This window comes from Cebus imitator, unplaced genomic scaffold (assembly GCF_001604975.1).
Source record: "Cebus imitator isolate Cc_AM_T3 unplaced genomic scaffold, Cebus_imitator-1.0 Scaffold6, whole genome shotgun sequence".
In the NCBI taxonomy this organism is placed as follows: Eukaryota; Metazoa; Chordata; class Mammalia; order Primates; family Cebidae; genus Cebus; species Cebus imitator.
Window position 1 is genome coordinate 3,621,885 of NW_016107321.1, and position 14,484 is coordinate 3,636,368.

Here is a 14,484-nt window from a genome sequence, read left to right on the forward strand (position 1 = left end):
CTATCTGCCAGTGCATTTCATCTCAACACTCAAGCAGGAAGCAGGCACTGTATCATGGCAGATGAGCAAACAAATAAATGCAGAGATGAATTTTGCCTGAGGGGTCGATGGTCACAGACATTCCTGAGTTGCTGTCTGTGGGTGGATGTGCGAGCTCTTTTCACCAGGTTTTTGTACTGTGTGTTTGTTATCTGTATTTCATGGCAGCCTCTTTGTACACGGATGTGAACGTGTGACGTCTATACAAAGGGTGGCTGTTTAAAGTGATTATTCAAGTGCTGTGTTGTGCTCAGTGAGGCATGTCATAATTTAAATAGATGTGCTAAGTAAATAATTCAGGGTGCTAAATATTATATATATGTACACATATATGTCGTTTTGACTGCTTAAAAATACATTTCTTGATCCCTGTGTGAAACTACAAACTCTGTATTACTATGTTAAATCTAGATGTCAAGTTATCTTTAAAATACCCTAAAGAGTTAGCAAAAGGTTGGTTGACCTGACTTCCAGTGTTATTTATTTTTACGCCTAAAGATTGTCTGTGTCAACTTTGACCAGGAAATCTGCAAATGGAGACGCGGCAGCTCACTTTCATCAATGAGTTTTTGGTTCATGTGTTTTTGTTTGGTGTCTGTATGTGGCAAAATGCAACTGCCCATTTCCAATATGAGAATCAAGGCAAAAGGATTAGTTTAGAGAGGATAAGAACCTGGAATCACTTCCACATCCTTGAGTTAGCAAATTACAGTACACCTCTTTCATTGTTTCATATTGCAAGCTTCCAGAATAGCAGGCATAAATGTGTATTCAAATGTAAGCAAAATCAGTTATCCCGCACTGCAGGTAAAAATTGATAACTGACTCTCTGAAACACAGCTACTGTTGAAGACACCCGGATCTCACAGCCATTTTCCAGTGAAAGCCTAAAGACTTTTTAAGGCAACAATCACTAGTTGCTAGCCTGACATTTCTGTTCAGATAATGGAGCCTTGTCTTCTAACTTGTACGAATATTGGCAGATTGTTTCCACATTTGTTTTAGAGTCAGTGGGTAATTAGTATGGAAAAAAGCCAATAGTAATCATCTCCTCAGATGTGTTTTATAAAAGTTAGATCACTTTGCATTCTCCTCGAAATTTAATTGAGTCATCATCAAAATTAATATTACTAGGGTTAGTTATGGTAATGTGGTATATCACAGCAATATTGATCTCTGTTTCCTAAAACATTCACACACACACACACACACACACACACACACAGACAGACACACTTCCTTCTTTCCCTCAGCTGATACTTACTGAGCACCTACTATGTGCTATGTACCATCCTAGGTTATAGGGATAGAGGAGTGAAAAAGAAATCTCCATATTCTACTTAGAGAAAACCATATTATACATGTAAAGATTGAGGTGCCAGAATTTGTATAATACTCAGAGGTAGGATTCCACAGAGATGAATTTCTCAGTGATTTGAGAGGGAGATCAGAGAACTAAAGAAGGGAAGTACTTTGGAAGGCAAGAAGGGCCCAGGTCCAGCACAGATGGAGGAATCGGCCCCTGACATGAGGAAGGCTGCTTTTTGTGTTGTGAGAGGGGCTGGAGCGGGTGGGTGCAGGTGCAGGTGTGTTTGCAGTTGCCGGGATGCAAAGAGGAGAGATGGAGATGAAGGCTCTATGAAGGCAGATGTCATTTTTCACTGCTCTGTCTTCCTGATCTGTTGAGCACATCAGAACATCAGCCATGGTTCCTCTCTTCTCAGTGAAATGTAAAGCATGTCATCCAGTGAATGGCCGGAAAGAGGAGGGTCCTACCTACATTGGTCTTAGCAAGCAAAAAATCGGTGCAACTCCAAATAAAAGTAGTAAATTCATTCTCTTCTTCTATAACTACTTCACTTATTATCTTAATTCTACTAATTATCGTAACTATTACTAACATTTATGAAGCTATTTCTTATGTTCACTATATAAAAACTTCTATCTCCTATGCTTTTGTAACTATCTCATTTCATCCTTTTTATTTCAACCCCTTTTTTGGCGGGCTAGGGGGAAGAGAGAAGAGAAAACATGTCACTAGAGAAACACAATGCAATCTTGAGGAAGTTGTAAATGTGCATTTGAAGTTTGTGGCCAGTTGTTTAAGAGAAAGCCGTCGTGCCATTGTGTTCAGCTGTAGGGGTGCACGCCTGGGATTTTCCAGGCCTGGGATTTTGCCATCAGATAAAGAGGTCAGCAGCATGAGAAGATAACACAAAGAATAGGTTGATGGTGGCTTATTCATAAGGAGTGCAAGTCCCCAGAGTGATGACAGGAATCGGAGCAGAGGTAAGAACAGCCTGAAGCTACAGTCTCCCAAGAATGAGGGCCTGCGTCCAGGAGATCAGAGGGCAGCGGTGAGGGGTGAGGGTGAAGCATGGGTCTCAGAGGAGTGGTGGGTTTTTCAAGGGAGAGGAAGACCAAGCGTTTAGGGGCATCGTTAAGGAGCCAAGAGACAATCAGCTCACCTCTGGCCTTGAAGGATGTGAACATGAAATGAAAAACAGCCTTCACTTACAAAGGCTGCAAGGGAGGTGAATCCATGTCAGTTAAGTCAGTGTGGACAGGGAAGCCTTTCAAAAGGCTGCTTATACAGGGGAGTTAGTTTATCATGGAACAGGATTTCAGGGGACTCAGGAAAGGGGCTTAGGAGAGAAGGGATACGTGGAAATTGGCTGATATTAGGAAACGTATGGACCCATTTGGGACTGGGAGTTTGGGTGATCAGAATGATGGGGAGCTTGAGCCTCTGGTGTGGGCCTGAGGGGTGCATTGTGATGATCTTTGGGGGGATGCAGGTGGACATCCAGAGCACCTGGCTGTTCATACCTGTGCTCAGGTGTGCCTTGGCATTGAGGCAGCTTCTTGGCCTTCACCCCAAAAGGCCTCCTCAGTGTTAGAGGCTTGTCCATTTCAGATATTTATAAATATGAAACCATCTAATAAAGTCCAGAAGATGATTTTTGAAAACATTTTGGATCACCCAAGTTCTAATTAGGTCATTAAATGCTCCGTGGAGCTAACCCATTTCACTGCCCCCACCCCCATAGCCTTACACAAAACTCCCAGACAAATGACATGTCACCCTTCCCTCAGAATCACCTACAAACTCTCACAGTCACTTCGGGACTGGATGAAGAGCTTCTAGAGAATGAGCAGAAGGAAGAGAGGTGAAAATACCGAATTTGAAAAAAGGAAAAGGCCAGGAAGGAGGATGGTGGCAATGACATGTGCCACAGCCCATTTATCTGAGGGACAAGGCTCTTGGATTTTCGGACTAACAGTGCTACCTAAAGCTTTTTCTCTGGGACGAGAGCAAAGAGTGAAATAATTCACAGCCACAGACAGCCCCCCTGTCTGCAGTGCACTCCATCCGGAAGGGGTGCTTAGTTTCCACAGTCTGCAGGAGTCTCTGAAGTCGCATCAGCTGCAGGAACCCTTGTGAGGAAAACAGGCTTTGTAACCTTCCCCGGCCAGTGGGTGCGGCTCTGTGTCACACATGGAGAGGAAACAAGGAAGCCAATTGGTTTTGATCTCTTTTCCAGAAGATTCCACAACCACTAGAAATTGAGATGCTTTTTGGCATTGGGCCACCTGAAATATCTGGGAAAAAAAGAAAAAAACTTCATGCATTGTACTTCTGGTTATGGTCTGTTGCTTGTTTTGTTTTTTTGTTTATTGGGTTTTTTTTTTTTTTAATGTGTCATTTCATGTTACCTTTTTGCATTTGATTTCAGCCACCTATAGTTTTTTCTGTGCAAATAACAAGATCCAGCCCTTTCTCGAGCCAATTCACTTCATCAGTAGCTGACACATGTCCAGGCATGAAGAATACATTATTAGCAATAGAATAGAGAATAAAAACAGCAGTATCATGGGGTCACCACTTAGACTGTCACAGACGCTCTCAGGCTAACTACCTGCAAATGAAAAACAAAAAAGAAGATGAAGATTACTGACAATCTAAGGATTGTTTCTTTTTTGAAAAAGAAAAAATTCTAATGCATATAGAAAATAGGACATTTTCCACATAGCAAGGAGAAGTGGCTAAATCATAAGCTGATATTCTTCTATATAGTTATTTTAGTTTTTTTAATCCAAAGAGGAAGTTCTATAATAAACTATTTTTCATTCATTTCTAAAAGATGACAGAGGAATAGTGAGCTGATTTTTTTTTTTTTTTTTGAGACAGAGTCTCACTCTGCTGCCCAAGCTAGAGTGCAGTGGTGTGAGCATAGCTCACTGAAGCCTTGAACTTCTAGACTCAGATGATCCTCTCACCTCAGCCCCCTAAGTAGCGGGGACTACAGGTTCATGCCACCATGCCCAGGTTATTTTTTTTTTTTACAACTTTTTGTAGAAATGGGGTCATGCTATGTTGCCTAGGCTGGCCTCAAACTCCTGGTCTCAAATGATTCTCCAACCTCAGCCTCCCAAAGTACTGGGATTACAGGCATGAGCCACTGTGCCGGACTGAAATTTTTTTAATAAAAGGGAATAAGAAAAAGAGGTAGCTGGGCATTGTGGAAAGTGTGGTCTTGAGAGTCTCAGCCTGAGTTCTAATGCTGCCCTGTGCGTTTTCTGCCCGTGTGGATGTCAGCAAGGGATTGCACTTCTTTGTGGCTCCGAGGCCTCATCCATCACTTCACAGAGTGAACAGAGAATCAACTGAGCAGCAAAGTGTCGGTGCCGTGGTTTGGTACACAGCAGTAGCTCAGTGAACAGAAGCCTCATCGGGATCCCTCGGCTCTAGGAGGGATTGAGGGAAAAGCCTGTGGAGGGAGTCCCCCAGGTGATTTTGGCTGAGATGTAACAAAAGCTAGAATTTATGGAGTGGTGTGGGAAGCAAAGGAGGCTCAAGAGCTGTACCTGAGTGCCCCCAAAAGGATACTCTGGGAAACACCATAACAGTACAAAAGCCAACCTCCTTAGCTGGGAGGACCTGAAAGGGAACCACATAGTTCCTGGATGGCTAGCAAGCATTGACTCATTCTGACAGAACATTTGCCATTTTTCTCAGACTTGAGTTTTACCCAGGATTCCTGTACTTCACATTTCTTGCAGTTTTTAAAATTAGATTCTTTCTTTTTTTCTTTTTCTATGAAAGCCTACAAATTAAGCATCAGAGTGAAGCAGCCTGTCCTCTCCTACAAGGGAGAGGCCTTTTGAATGGTCTTTCAGTGGTAGGGGATGTTCAGGCTTGCTTCCTCCATAGTCACACTTCTCAGGTGACCACCCCTGTTCCTTTAATGTACTTAACATGCAGTCAACAGCAAGCAAGAAAGGGGAAGTTCACCGGCCCTTCTGGGGCTTGAACTTGCAACCATTCCTTCATTATAGAACACTTCTACCCAAATCCAGGTCTCCTAACTGCCTACAGACCAACAAAATACAAAATCTATTTCATTATACTCTCCCATGGCCCATTATTGAGATTCTTAAAATGGGAGTTTGTTGAAACTTCTATGAATTTTATGCTTTAAAATGAATACCTTTTGTTCTTAAGAGAATCCATGAGTATACACATAAAGGATGAATAATTTCCTCCCCAAAGAAATAACATAGAAAGTATGGCAGTGACTCAAGATTCTACCTATGTAACACATACTAATGAAATTTTGTCTTTGCTGTAATCTGATGAAATACAGGAGAGAAAGACTTACTGTTTTCCTTAGGTGCAGAGTAGTATCTTTGTGAATGTTAACATTTATTTTCAAATACTTATGCAAATATTGTGCCATCAATTCAAAATTATTTATCTGTCTCTGGATTATCCCCTTTATGAAAGCATATCTAGAAATTTGCAAACATTTTTTAATAATAACTTAAAACTGTCAGTGTAGTTTGACATGTAAATATTAGCATATCTACACACACAGAGATGCTCACTGTGCATTCCATAGACAAAACATGCATGAGTGATTTTTTAGATAACTTCTACTTTTGAGCTCAGTTGAGGGTGGACTCTATATAAACCCAGTTCACATTATAAATTAATCACATTCCTCCAAGTTGGTTCTGTTTATAAAATGCTATTCAATATTGATAAGTAAAAAAGCCCTTGAAACTAATATAAGAATATCAAGGGAACCATGCTTGTTCCCTTCCACCAATTGGGGTAGATTTATTAGTTAGTTACTTTACCATTATCAGAGAGATTTACTGAGATAAATGAGTATTCTGTATTACTTAGTGCCAGCCTGTCACAACCCTCCATCAATGCACTTTCAAAGTTGTGCCAGTAAGTAGTTTAAAGGATCTATGGAAACTGTGGATCATATCCTGAAGGTAACTAAGTAAGGATCTTTGCTAATGATACGTAATTACATGGCTAAGTTATTTCCTTAGTATATTAAGCTTTCTACAAATACTAGCATACTCTTTGTGCTAGGTCAGTGGTTTTTTAATAAATGTCAAATTTTAATTTTGAAAAGTAGTACTTTCAGTCGGCATATTTCAGGTATTGTGTGTACTTTTAGTCATCAGAAATTCCCAGGCACATATGTTAAAATATTTATCTTCCTTTAAAAAAGAAATTATATGCTCAAATGCTCTTGAGTTTATCATAAACAGAATAAATACAATAATATAATTTTTAATAAATTCCTTAGCTAATGAATAGAAAGAGGGACACAATTTTAAATATTCCATCAATATTTGAGACCCTTATGAATGCAGTCAGCAGAATTTCTAAATTGTTATTGGACACTGTCCATAGATTAACTTCTTCCTAGATAAAAGCTATTCTCATAGTAATAAAATTCCCTAACAAAATTAAATAGACTTGATCTGTTGTCAAATGAGAAAATAGAAAGTTACTTAAGAGCAACTTATTTAAAATAATTATTTATGTAGGTAAAACAATCTTGAATCACTGTTGTTATTTTCCATTGGTATTATTATTTTCCATTGCTATTGATTATCTTCTTAGAATTCTTTAGTTAATTGTCACTTAATGGAGTTAGAGCTTATTACTTTTTTTCTATAATTATTTACTGTCTTCAAACTATTGACAAGATATGCCAAACTCAGGGTATGTGGATGCAAAAAAGGATAGAAGAATGAGTACAAAAGTTATAATAAAGTCTAAAAGGCTTGGAGTACTTTAGGTCTCATGACCCACCAGATTTCCCCAGCCAAAGGCCCCTCTCAGGACAAAGCCCCACACTGAGGAGAAACTTGCTCAGAATAGAAAAGAAAAAAAGGAAAGAAAAAGTCCAGTTAAAAATAGGGTAACAGAGTTGTGAGGTTGCAGAAAGGAAGCTCTCATACTTTTGAACACTGCCCAAAACACCAGAAGACAAAAGTCTACAGCTTTTCTGAATCCTACCTTTTTGTAACGTTACAAGAGAACTAAGTTCATGTGAAACTGAGCAACTGCAAAGGAACAAGGTAAAACTCTAGCAGAAAAGAAGCAAAGTTAAGTCCCATACAAAGTTATTAAAATGATAAAGTGAATGAAGAACAGAATAGCCTCATTATGGACAATGGGAGAATGCCCCAAATCAGAGGAAAGCAAAATAATCTTTAAAGATGAACCAAATTATTAAGAAATTACACAAATACATACAATAGATGTTGTCTTAAAAGAAATAGAAAGTGAAAAATGAAGAAAATTCTAAAAGAAAAATTAAAAAGTGATTTGAGATAAGCTGTGGAATTAGAAGTGAGGTAAGGAAGATCCAGTATATGTACACTAGAAATGACATTTAAAAAAATCAAAGCAAGAGAACAAAGTGAATCCTAAAAACCAAATCCAGTACAACTTTCCTGACACAGTATGCTGGTGAAAATTGATCCAAAAATGACCAGCACCAAGATATTATCCTAATAAAATTCCTGGATTCTAAAGAAATGAAAAAAAAAAAAAACTTTTGGGCATCTAGGCAAAAGAGGGCAATTAATTTACAAAGAAAAAAATTATTTTTAGGCTTATCTGTAATACTTTATACCAGAAGAACATGAAGTAAGAGATTAAGATACTCAAGAGGGAAATAAGTATAAATATTTATATATACACATATATAATACACACGCACACACAATACACACACAATCCCTGTATGTATATCAGGATTATATTTTTTTATATATTATTTTATATTTACATTATATTCTATTTATAATGTATAAATATTTTATATTTATATATAAACATATATATACCTACACATACACATACACACAATCCCTTTGTAAATAATATATTAAGATTATATATTCCTTATAGGTATAAGGATCTATAATTCCATATATTCCTTCTATGTATAATATAAAGATTTTTTATTCAGCCAAACTTATTATCAAGAATAAAAACCCTAAATAAACTGTTACTATGGAAGAACACAGTAAATATTTTTCCCAGGAACTCTTCCTGAGGCATTTATTAGAGAACAAGATTCAAACAATCAAAATTACTGGGGAGACATCAAGCATCAACACAAGGACTGATGTGTGTGTGTGCATGTGTGTGTATGTGTGTAGAAGTAAGATAACATGAAGGTTAAGAGAAAGAGAGCATAGTTTGAAATGGTCACGTGTTAACAGTGTAGATACAGTATAATTATTTTAAAGATTTTGCGGGAGAATAAGTAGACCATATGAAAACATATTTGAAGTTTTTAGAAATCATAGGCACAATGATGGTATTGTTATTCTGAAACTGTGTAATGTGAGAAAAAGCAAATGAGAAGTTATGGAATATTGTAATTCTGTCATCTTCTGTGTTCTTAAGAAGCCGTGTGGAAGAAAGGAGAAACAGATGTAAAATAGAAAATGTTAAGTAAAAACCTTGTAGTTCTGAAATACCTATCCTTCAAAGGAAGGACTGAGACGACTTAGAATCAGTGACTAAGTTAGGACCACTGAACATGCCTAGAACCCAATCTATGGTCTTGGAATTTTTAAGAAGCACAAAACACCATCTATCAAGTAGTATTACAGAGAGAGAGATGGAAGGAGGAAGAGGGAGGGAGAAAAAAAGGAGGAAGGAGAAGGAAAAAAGGAGGAAAAGAGGAAAAGGGGTAGGGAGAGAGAGAGGGAAGGAAAGGAGCTGAATTGGATGATGCCTACAGACCAATTATCAATTTATAGGAAATAAAGTATCAAGGTGCGTTATAAACTGCTACATTGGATAACGTCAGCAAAATGAAGACTGGATCTTGAAAGTTTTGCCTCTTTTAAAAGTAGGCAATTCCAGGTCTGAGGCAGGAAATGTGTAAGATGAACTTGAGTAATTTTCCACAGCAGATAGGGAGGCAGCTGTGGAGTGGTGTCAGGTTCATCTTACGGAACGTCAGCTTGTAGGGATTCCCACTGGCCAGAGTTGAGACAGCTGTGCTTCAAGAAGGAAATCACTGGATTAAAGCACTGAAGGAAAACATTGGATTAAAACACACTTCATACGTTATATGTGTAAGTTTATGGGTTTATAAATATTCATTGAAAAAGAAAAATATTTTATCCTACCTTTTCTATTCAAACAATACCATTGGGTAACCAAAAAATATAAATATTCTAGCTAATAAATGAAGGAATGTTTGAATTAAAATGTCATTTTCAATCTTAATAAATCTAGTTACTGAATATCAAGAACTGCTAAGCATTTCAGAAAGAGAGACCGATATATGATCTTCCTGATGGAAGCACAAAACACCATCTATGAAGTAGTATCACAGAGAGAGACAGAAAGAAGAAAAAGGAAGAGGCGGAGAAAGAAGAAGACAGAGGGATAGAGGGAGAGAGAAAAAAGGAAGAAGGAAAGAGGGAAGGAGGAAGGAAAAAATGAAAATAGAGAAAGGGGTAGGGATCGAAGAAAGAAGGAAGGAAAGAAGCTGAATTGGATGAAGCCTATAGATCAGTTATCAATTTGTAGGAAATAGAGTATCAAGGTGCATTATAAACTGCAACATTGGATGTAATCAGCAAAATGAAGACTGGGAAACTTTATAGGTCACATGTCCTGCTTTCTTAAATAAATTGCAAGGAAAAAAAGACAGTGGAGTGTGATAGACTGAACAATATGCCTTTAAAACAGACAAAATGAACTGTAGTGTTTGGAAATGAACCTGGAGTGATAAAGAGAAACAAGAAAGTGATTGCAACGTGGGAGGCCAAGGCGGGCGGATCATGAGGTCAGGAGATCGAGACCATCCTGGCCAACATGGTGAAGCCCTGTCTCTACTAAAAGTACAAAAATTAGTGGGGTAGGGTACCGTGTGCCTATAGTCCTAGCTACTTGGGAGGCTGAGGCAGGAGAAATCACTTGAACCCAGGATGCGGAGGTTGCAGTGAGCTGAGATGACACCATTGCACTCCAGGCTGTTGACAGAACAAGACTCTCTCAAAAAAAAAAAAAAAAAAAAAAAAAAAAAATGGTGTCTTTTAGGAAGGGGTAAAGTTGTTATGAGAATAGATACACAGAGGGTTTCAGGGAACCCTGGTAAAGTTCTGTGTCTTGGCCTGGGTACTGTTTAAAAAGTTGGTCACTTTATAATGTATTAAGCTCTACATTTGTGAGCCTTTCTAATTCTATGTGATATTTACACTAAAAAGGATTTTTTTGTTTTTTGTTTTTACGTGGAAAGATTTGGACAGATCAAGACAGAAAGGTAGCTTGAGCAGTACAGTGGTACAGAGCTGAGGTAGAGGGGCTTGGTGGATCACCGTGAGATCATTCACAGTCACATGGGGGAGGTGAACAGAGCTGAGGCAGAGGGGCTTGGCAGATCACTGTCAGATCATTCAGTCACATGCAGGAGGTGATTGAGAGACGTCCTGCTTCGTTTTACGAGTCCAGCAAAACTCCGACCAAGCTCAAATCCAGCATCCTTTCTGCTTTGATTTGCAGCTCAATGTTGGTACAGAGAATCAGAAGACTCTGCTAGTGAGTTTTCCTTTAAATTCATCATCTCTGACCTCAGGAGGGCCTGGGTGCCATCTAGCAATGATGCCGACTTCCTGTCCTCCTTCATCACTCATGCCTTCCTCAAATCCCAATCCCCCTCTGCCTGTCTGCACCTGGGCCAAAGCCATCAGCCGGGCCTCCTTTTCCCAAGAATGGCTGCCTTCCCTCTGAGAGCCAACCCCTCCACACATCCTTTAGATCCCCCTCCAACCTGCTCAAGGCCAGAGCTCTTTCTCTGGCCTAAACTGTACATTTGCACTTCTCAGCTCAGTCCTGCCTTCAGCATAGTATCATACCGTTCTCTCTCCATTTTCCAAAGTCCTTTACGATCCCAGAGTCCCCAGAGTCCCCAGAGTCCCCTCCAATGGCCACCCCCATCTCTGCTGCCCTTTTCAGGCAAACTCCTTTAAAAAAGTGTCCATTCTTACTTCTTTGGATTCCTCTCCTCCAAGTTTTTCTGGACTCCACTGAAATAACTCTTGTCAAGACCCCAGTGGCAGCCACACACCCAGCTCCAACCACAGCTCATCATGGCAGCCTCCTGCAGATGCGGTGTTCCCTTGGCTCTCGGGACACCTGGGTCCTCCTCAGTTTTCACCCGCCTCATAGGCTGCTGCTCCTCAGTCTCCTTTGCTGTTTTCTCACCTTCCCTACTGAGGTTGGATAATCACATCTAGCCTCATAACACAGCCAGGTTGTCATAGATCCAACCTAGTGTCAAACTTTACTAATAATTTCAAGGATGCAGGTAATCCTGAGATACAGGCAGGACCTGGAGACATTCAGGTCACCAGTGCACCTCCTCAGATCCTTCCTTGGTATTTGAGGAAGTGCTGTAGGTAGGGTTTATGTATGAAGCCTCTAAGAAATCCATGCCATAACCACTAACACACAATCTCTCAGTTACACAAACTGGCTCATCATTCATTGCATCGGAACTATCTTCATTGTATCCTCTGATAATTGCACAGCTTATGACACTGTCCAGAGAGCCTTACCCCATAAATTCACAGATTCTAGTTTGTCTGTCATCCAAACTCTTAGACCACTTTTCTAGTAAACACTGCTGCATATGTGTGCCGTTCACATGTTTACAAGGAGACCAGATCATCTTTTTCTTTCTCTCCTGGGGCCAGAAAAAATGAGAAAATGGATTAGAGGCTCATGCTAATGACTTCAAAATTTGTATCTGGACCCATGCCTTTCCCCTAAACTACAAGCTTATTTATTCAATTAGCTACTGGACATTTTGACATCACTGTGTAATAGCATATCAAACTGAACATAAGCACAATAGATACAATGATTTCATGCCTCAACTCCCTACACACACACACACACGTGCGCACACGCACACACATGCACATGCACGTGCACACATGCACGCGCGTGCGCGCGCACACACACACACACCCCTCTTCTTCCACAGTTGTCCCCACGCCCCCCACCTCCGCCCCCATGCCCTGTGTTCTCAGGAAACAGGGAAATACATTATACACTCATGCCTGACTCCTCATTTTGTCTCACACCATGCATCCAACCTGACTGAAAATTCTGCAATTTCTCCCTTGAAATTATACCCAGAATTCAACCACTGATCCCACCTCCAGCACTGCCTTCCTGGTTCAAGCCATGCCATCTCTTACATAGATGTTGAAATAAGCTCCTACATGCTTCTCTGCTTCCTGCTCCACCCTGGCCCTCCAGAGGGTATTCCGAACATAGCAGCCAGGTGGTTGTCTTTAAAATATTAGTCAAATTATGTCACGCCTCAGGTCAGAGTTCTGCAGTGGTTCTGGTATGTTCCAGAATAACAGCCAGGGCTCTAAAAGCAGCTGTGGGGGAACTATATATTCTAGATCCTCACGAACTCTCCAACTTCACCTTCTGTTTTTCGTTTTTTTTTGTTTTTTTTGTTTTTTTTTGTTTTTTTTAAGACGGAGTTTCACTCTTGTTACCCAGGCTAGAGTGCAATGGCGCGATCTCGGCTCACTGCAACCTCCGCCTCCTGTGTTCAGGCAATTCTCCTGCCTCAGCCTCCTGAGTAGCTGGGATTACAGGCACGCGCCACCATGCCCAGCTAATTTTTTGTATTTTTAGTAGAGACGGGGTTTCACCATGTTGACCAGGATGGTCTCGATCTCTTGACCTCGTGATCCATCCGCCTCGGCCTCCCAAAGTGCTGGGATTACAGGCTTGAGCCACCACGCCCGGCCCATCACCTTCTGTTTTTTCCCTCCTTGTTCACTCTTCCTTCGCCCCACTGCCCCTCTTACTGTACCCTGAACAACCGACCACATCAGCACAGTGGGGCTTGAACACTCCAGATATTTACTTAAACACACCTCCTTAGTAATGCATTCTGTCATCGCCTCTTTAAAACTGAAATCTCCACCTTTTTTGGAATCTCTCTCTTCCCTGTTGATTATCCTCTTCCACACTTGGCACCACTGGAAATACTAGACGTCCTAACCTCTTGGTACTATTACAGTGCTGTGGATGAAGGCGGAGAACTCTGCTCGTTCACTGCTGTAACCCCAGCCCCTCAGCAGTGTCTAGAATGTAGTAGACTCTCCATAAGTGTTGCATTATTTAATTAATAATTGAGCAAATCTCTCTGACTTGATCTGAGTTTATATTACAAATAATGTAAGAAGCCCTTGAAAATGATCTGGTGGAGTTTGGAATTTATTTGAAGGCTGGGGAAACCTTTAAAGGAAATTGAGCAAAGCAGTAGCAGAAAGAAATGAAGTCAGGGACACAGGAAATCATGTTTTAAGAATAATGATAAATGAAAAATGTGATGCTTTAACATAAGTCTTCTTCCAGCTCACTGGTTCTGTGTGGGCTGCCAACAGTTATGAGGTAGAACGTTGGGCTGATTTTCAAAATAACTACAAAACCTTGTTGAATCTGAAATGGTGGAGGCATGAAAATATATTGCTTTATAGGATTGATAATGATGTATGGTAAGTGTTCATTTAATACATAAATATGTTCCTTAAAATATATATGAAATGAGATTGTTGAAATACAGTTCGTAGAAGTAATCTCATAAAATGTAAAACTTTGGAAAATCTGTTTTCTCAAGACAGAAAAAGCAAAGAGTAAACTCATATGTCTTGCCAGTTGAATTTGGTAGACTTTTTCTACATTAAACCCTACCTTGCCCTCCCCTATCAACCCCTGACCATCTCCCTCCCCTTACACACACACACACACACACACACACACACACACACGTACATGCATTATTTTACTGACACTGGTTAAGCAAGAAATATAAACTGTGAGCTCCTAACCCTTTGGCTGAAATATACAGTCAATTTGAAAACTCAGTCTGCTTTTTTGTTCACAGTACAACCGGTACCAGCAGTATGCTGCGGAGGAGTATGTCCTGCATATGGGGGGCGTGTTATGCCCCCGCCCTGGCTGTGGAGCAGGGCTGCTGCCTGAGCCTGACCAGAGGAAAGTCACCTGCGAAGGGGGCAATGGCCTGGGCTGTGGGGTGAGTACTGTCCCCCCCGCTGGGGTGTGTG

At 40.3% G+C, this 14,484-nt stretch overlaps 1 protein-coding gene across 2 annotated transcripts in view; it reads left to right on the plus strand.

The window, feature by feature from the left end:
* Positions 1 to 14,484, plus strand: part of PRKN (parkin RBR E3 ubiquitin protein ligase) — a 1,415,352-nt gene that overhangs the window by 1,190,687 nt on the left and 210,181 nt on the right. For both annotated transcript variants that reach the window (XM_017537276.2, XM_037741740.1), the window contains exon 9: positions 14,304 to 14,453. In XM_017537276.2, the coding sequence (XP_017392765.1) occupies positions 14,304 to 14,453 (150 nt within the window). The remainder of the gene's footprint in view (positions 1 to 14,303; positions 14,454 to 14,484) is intronic.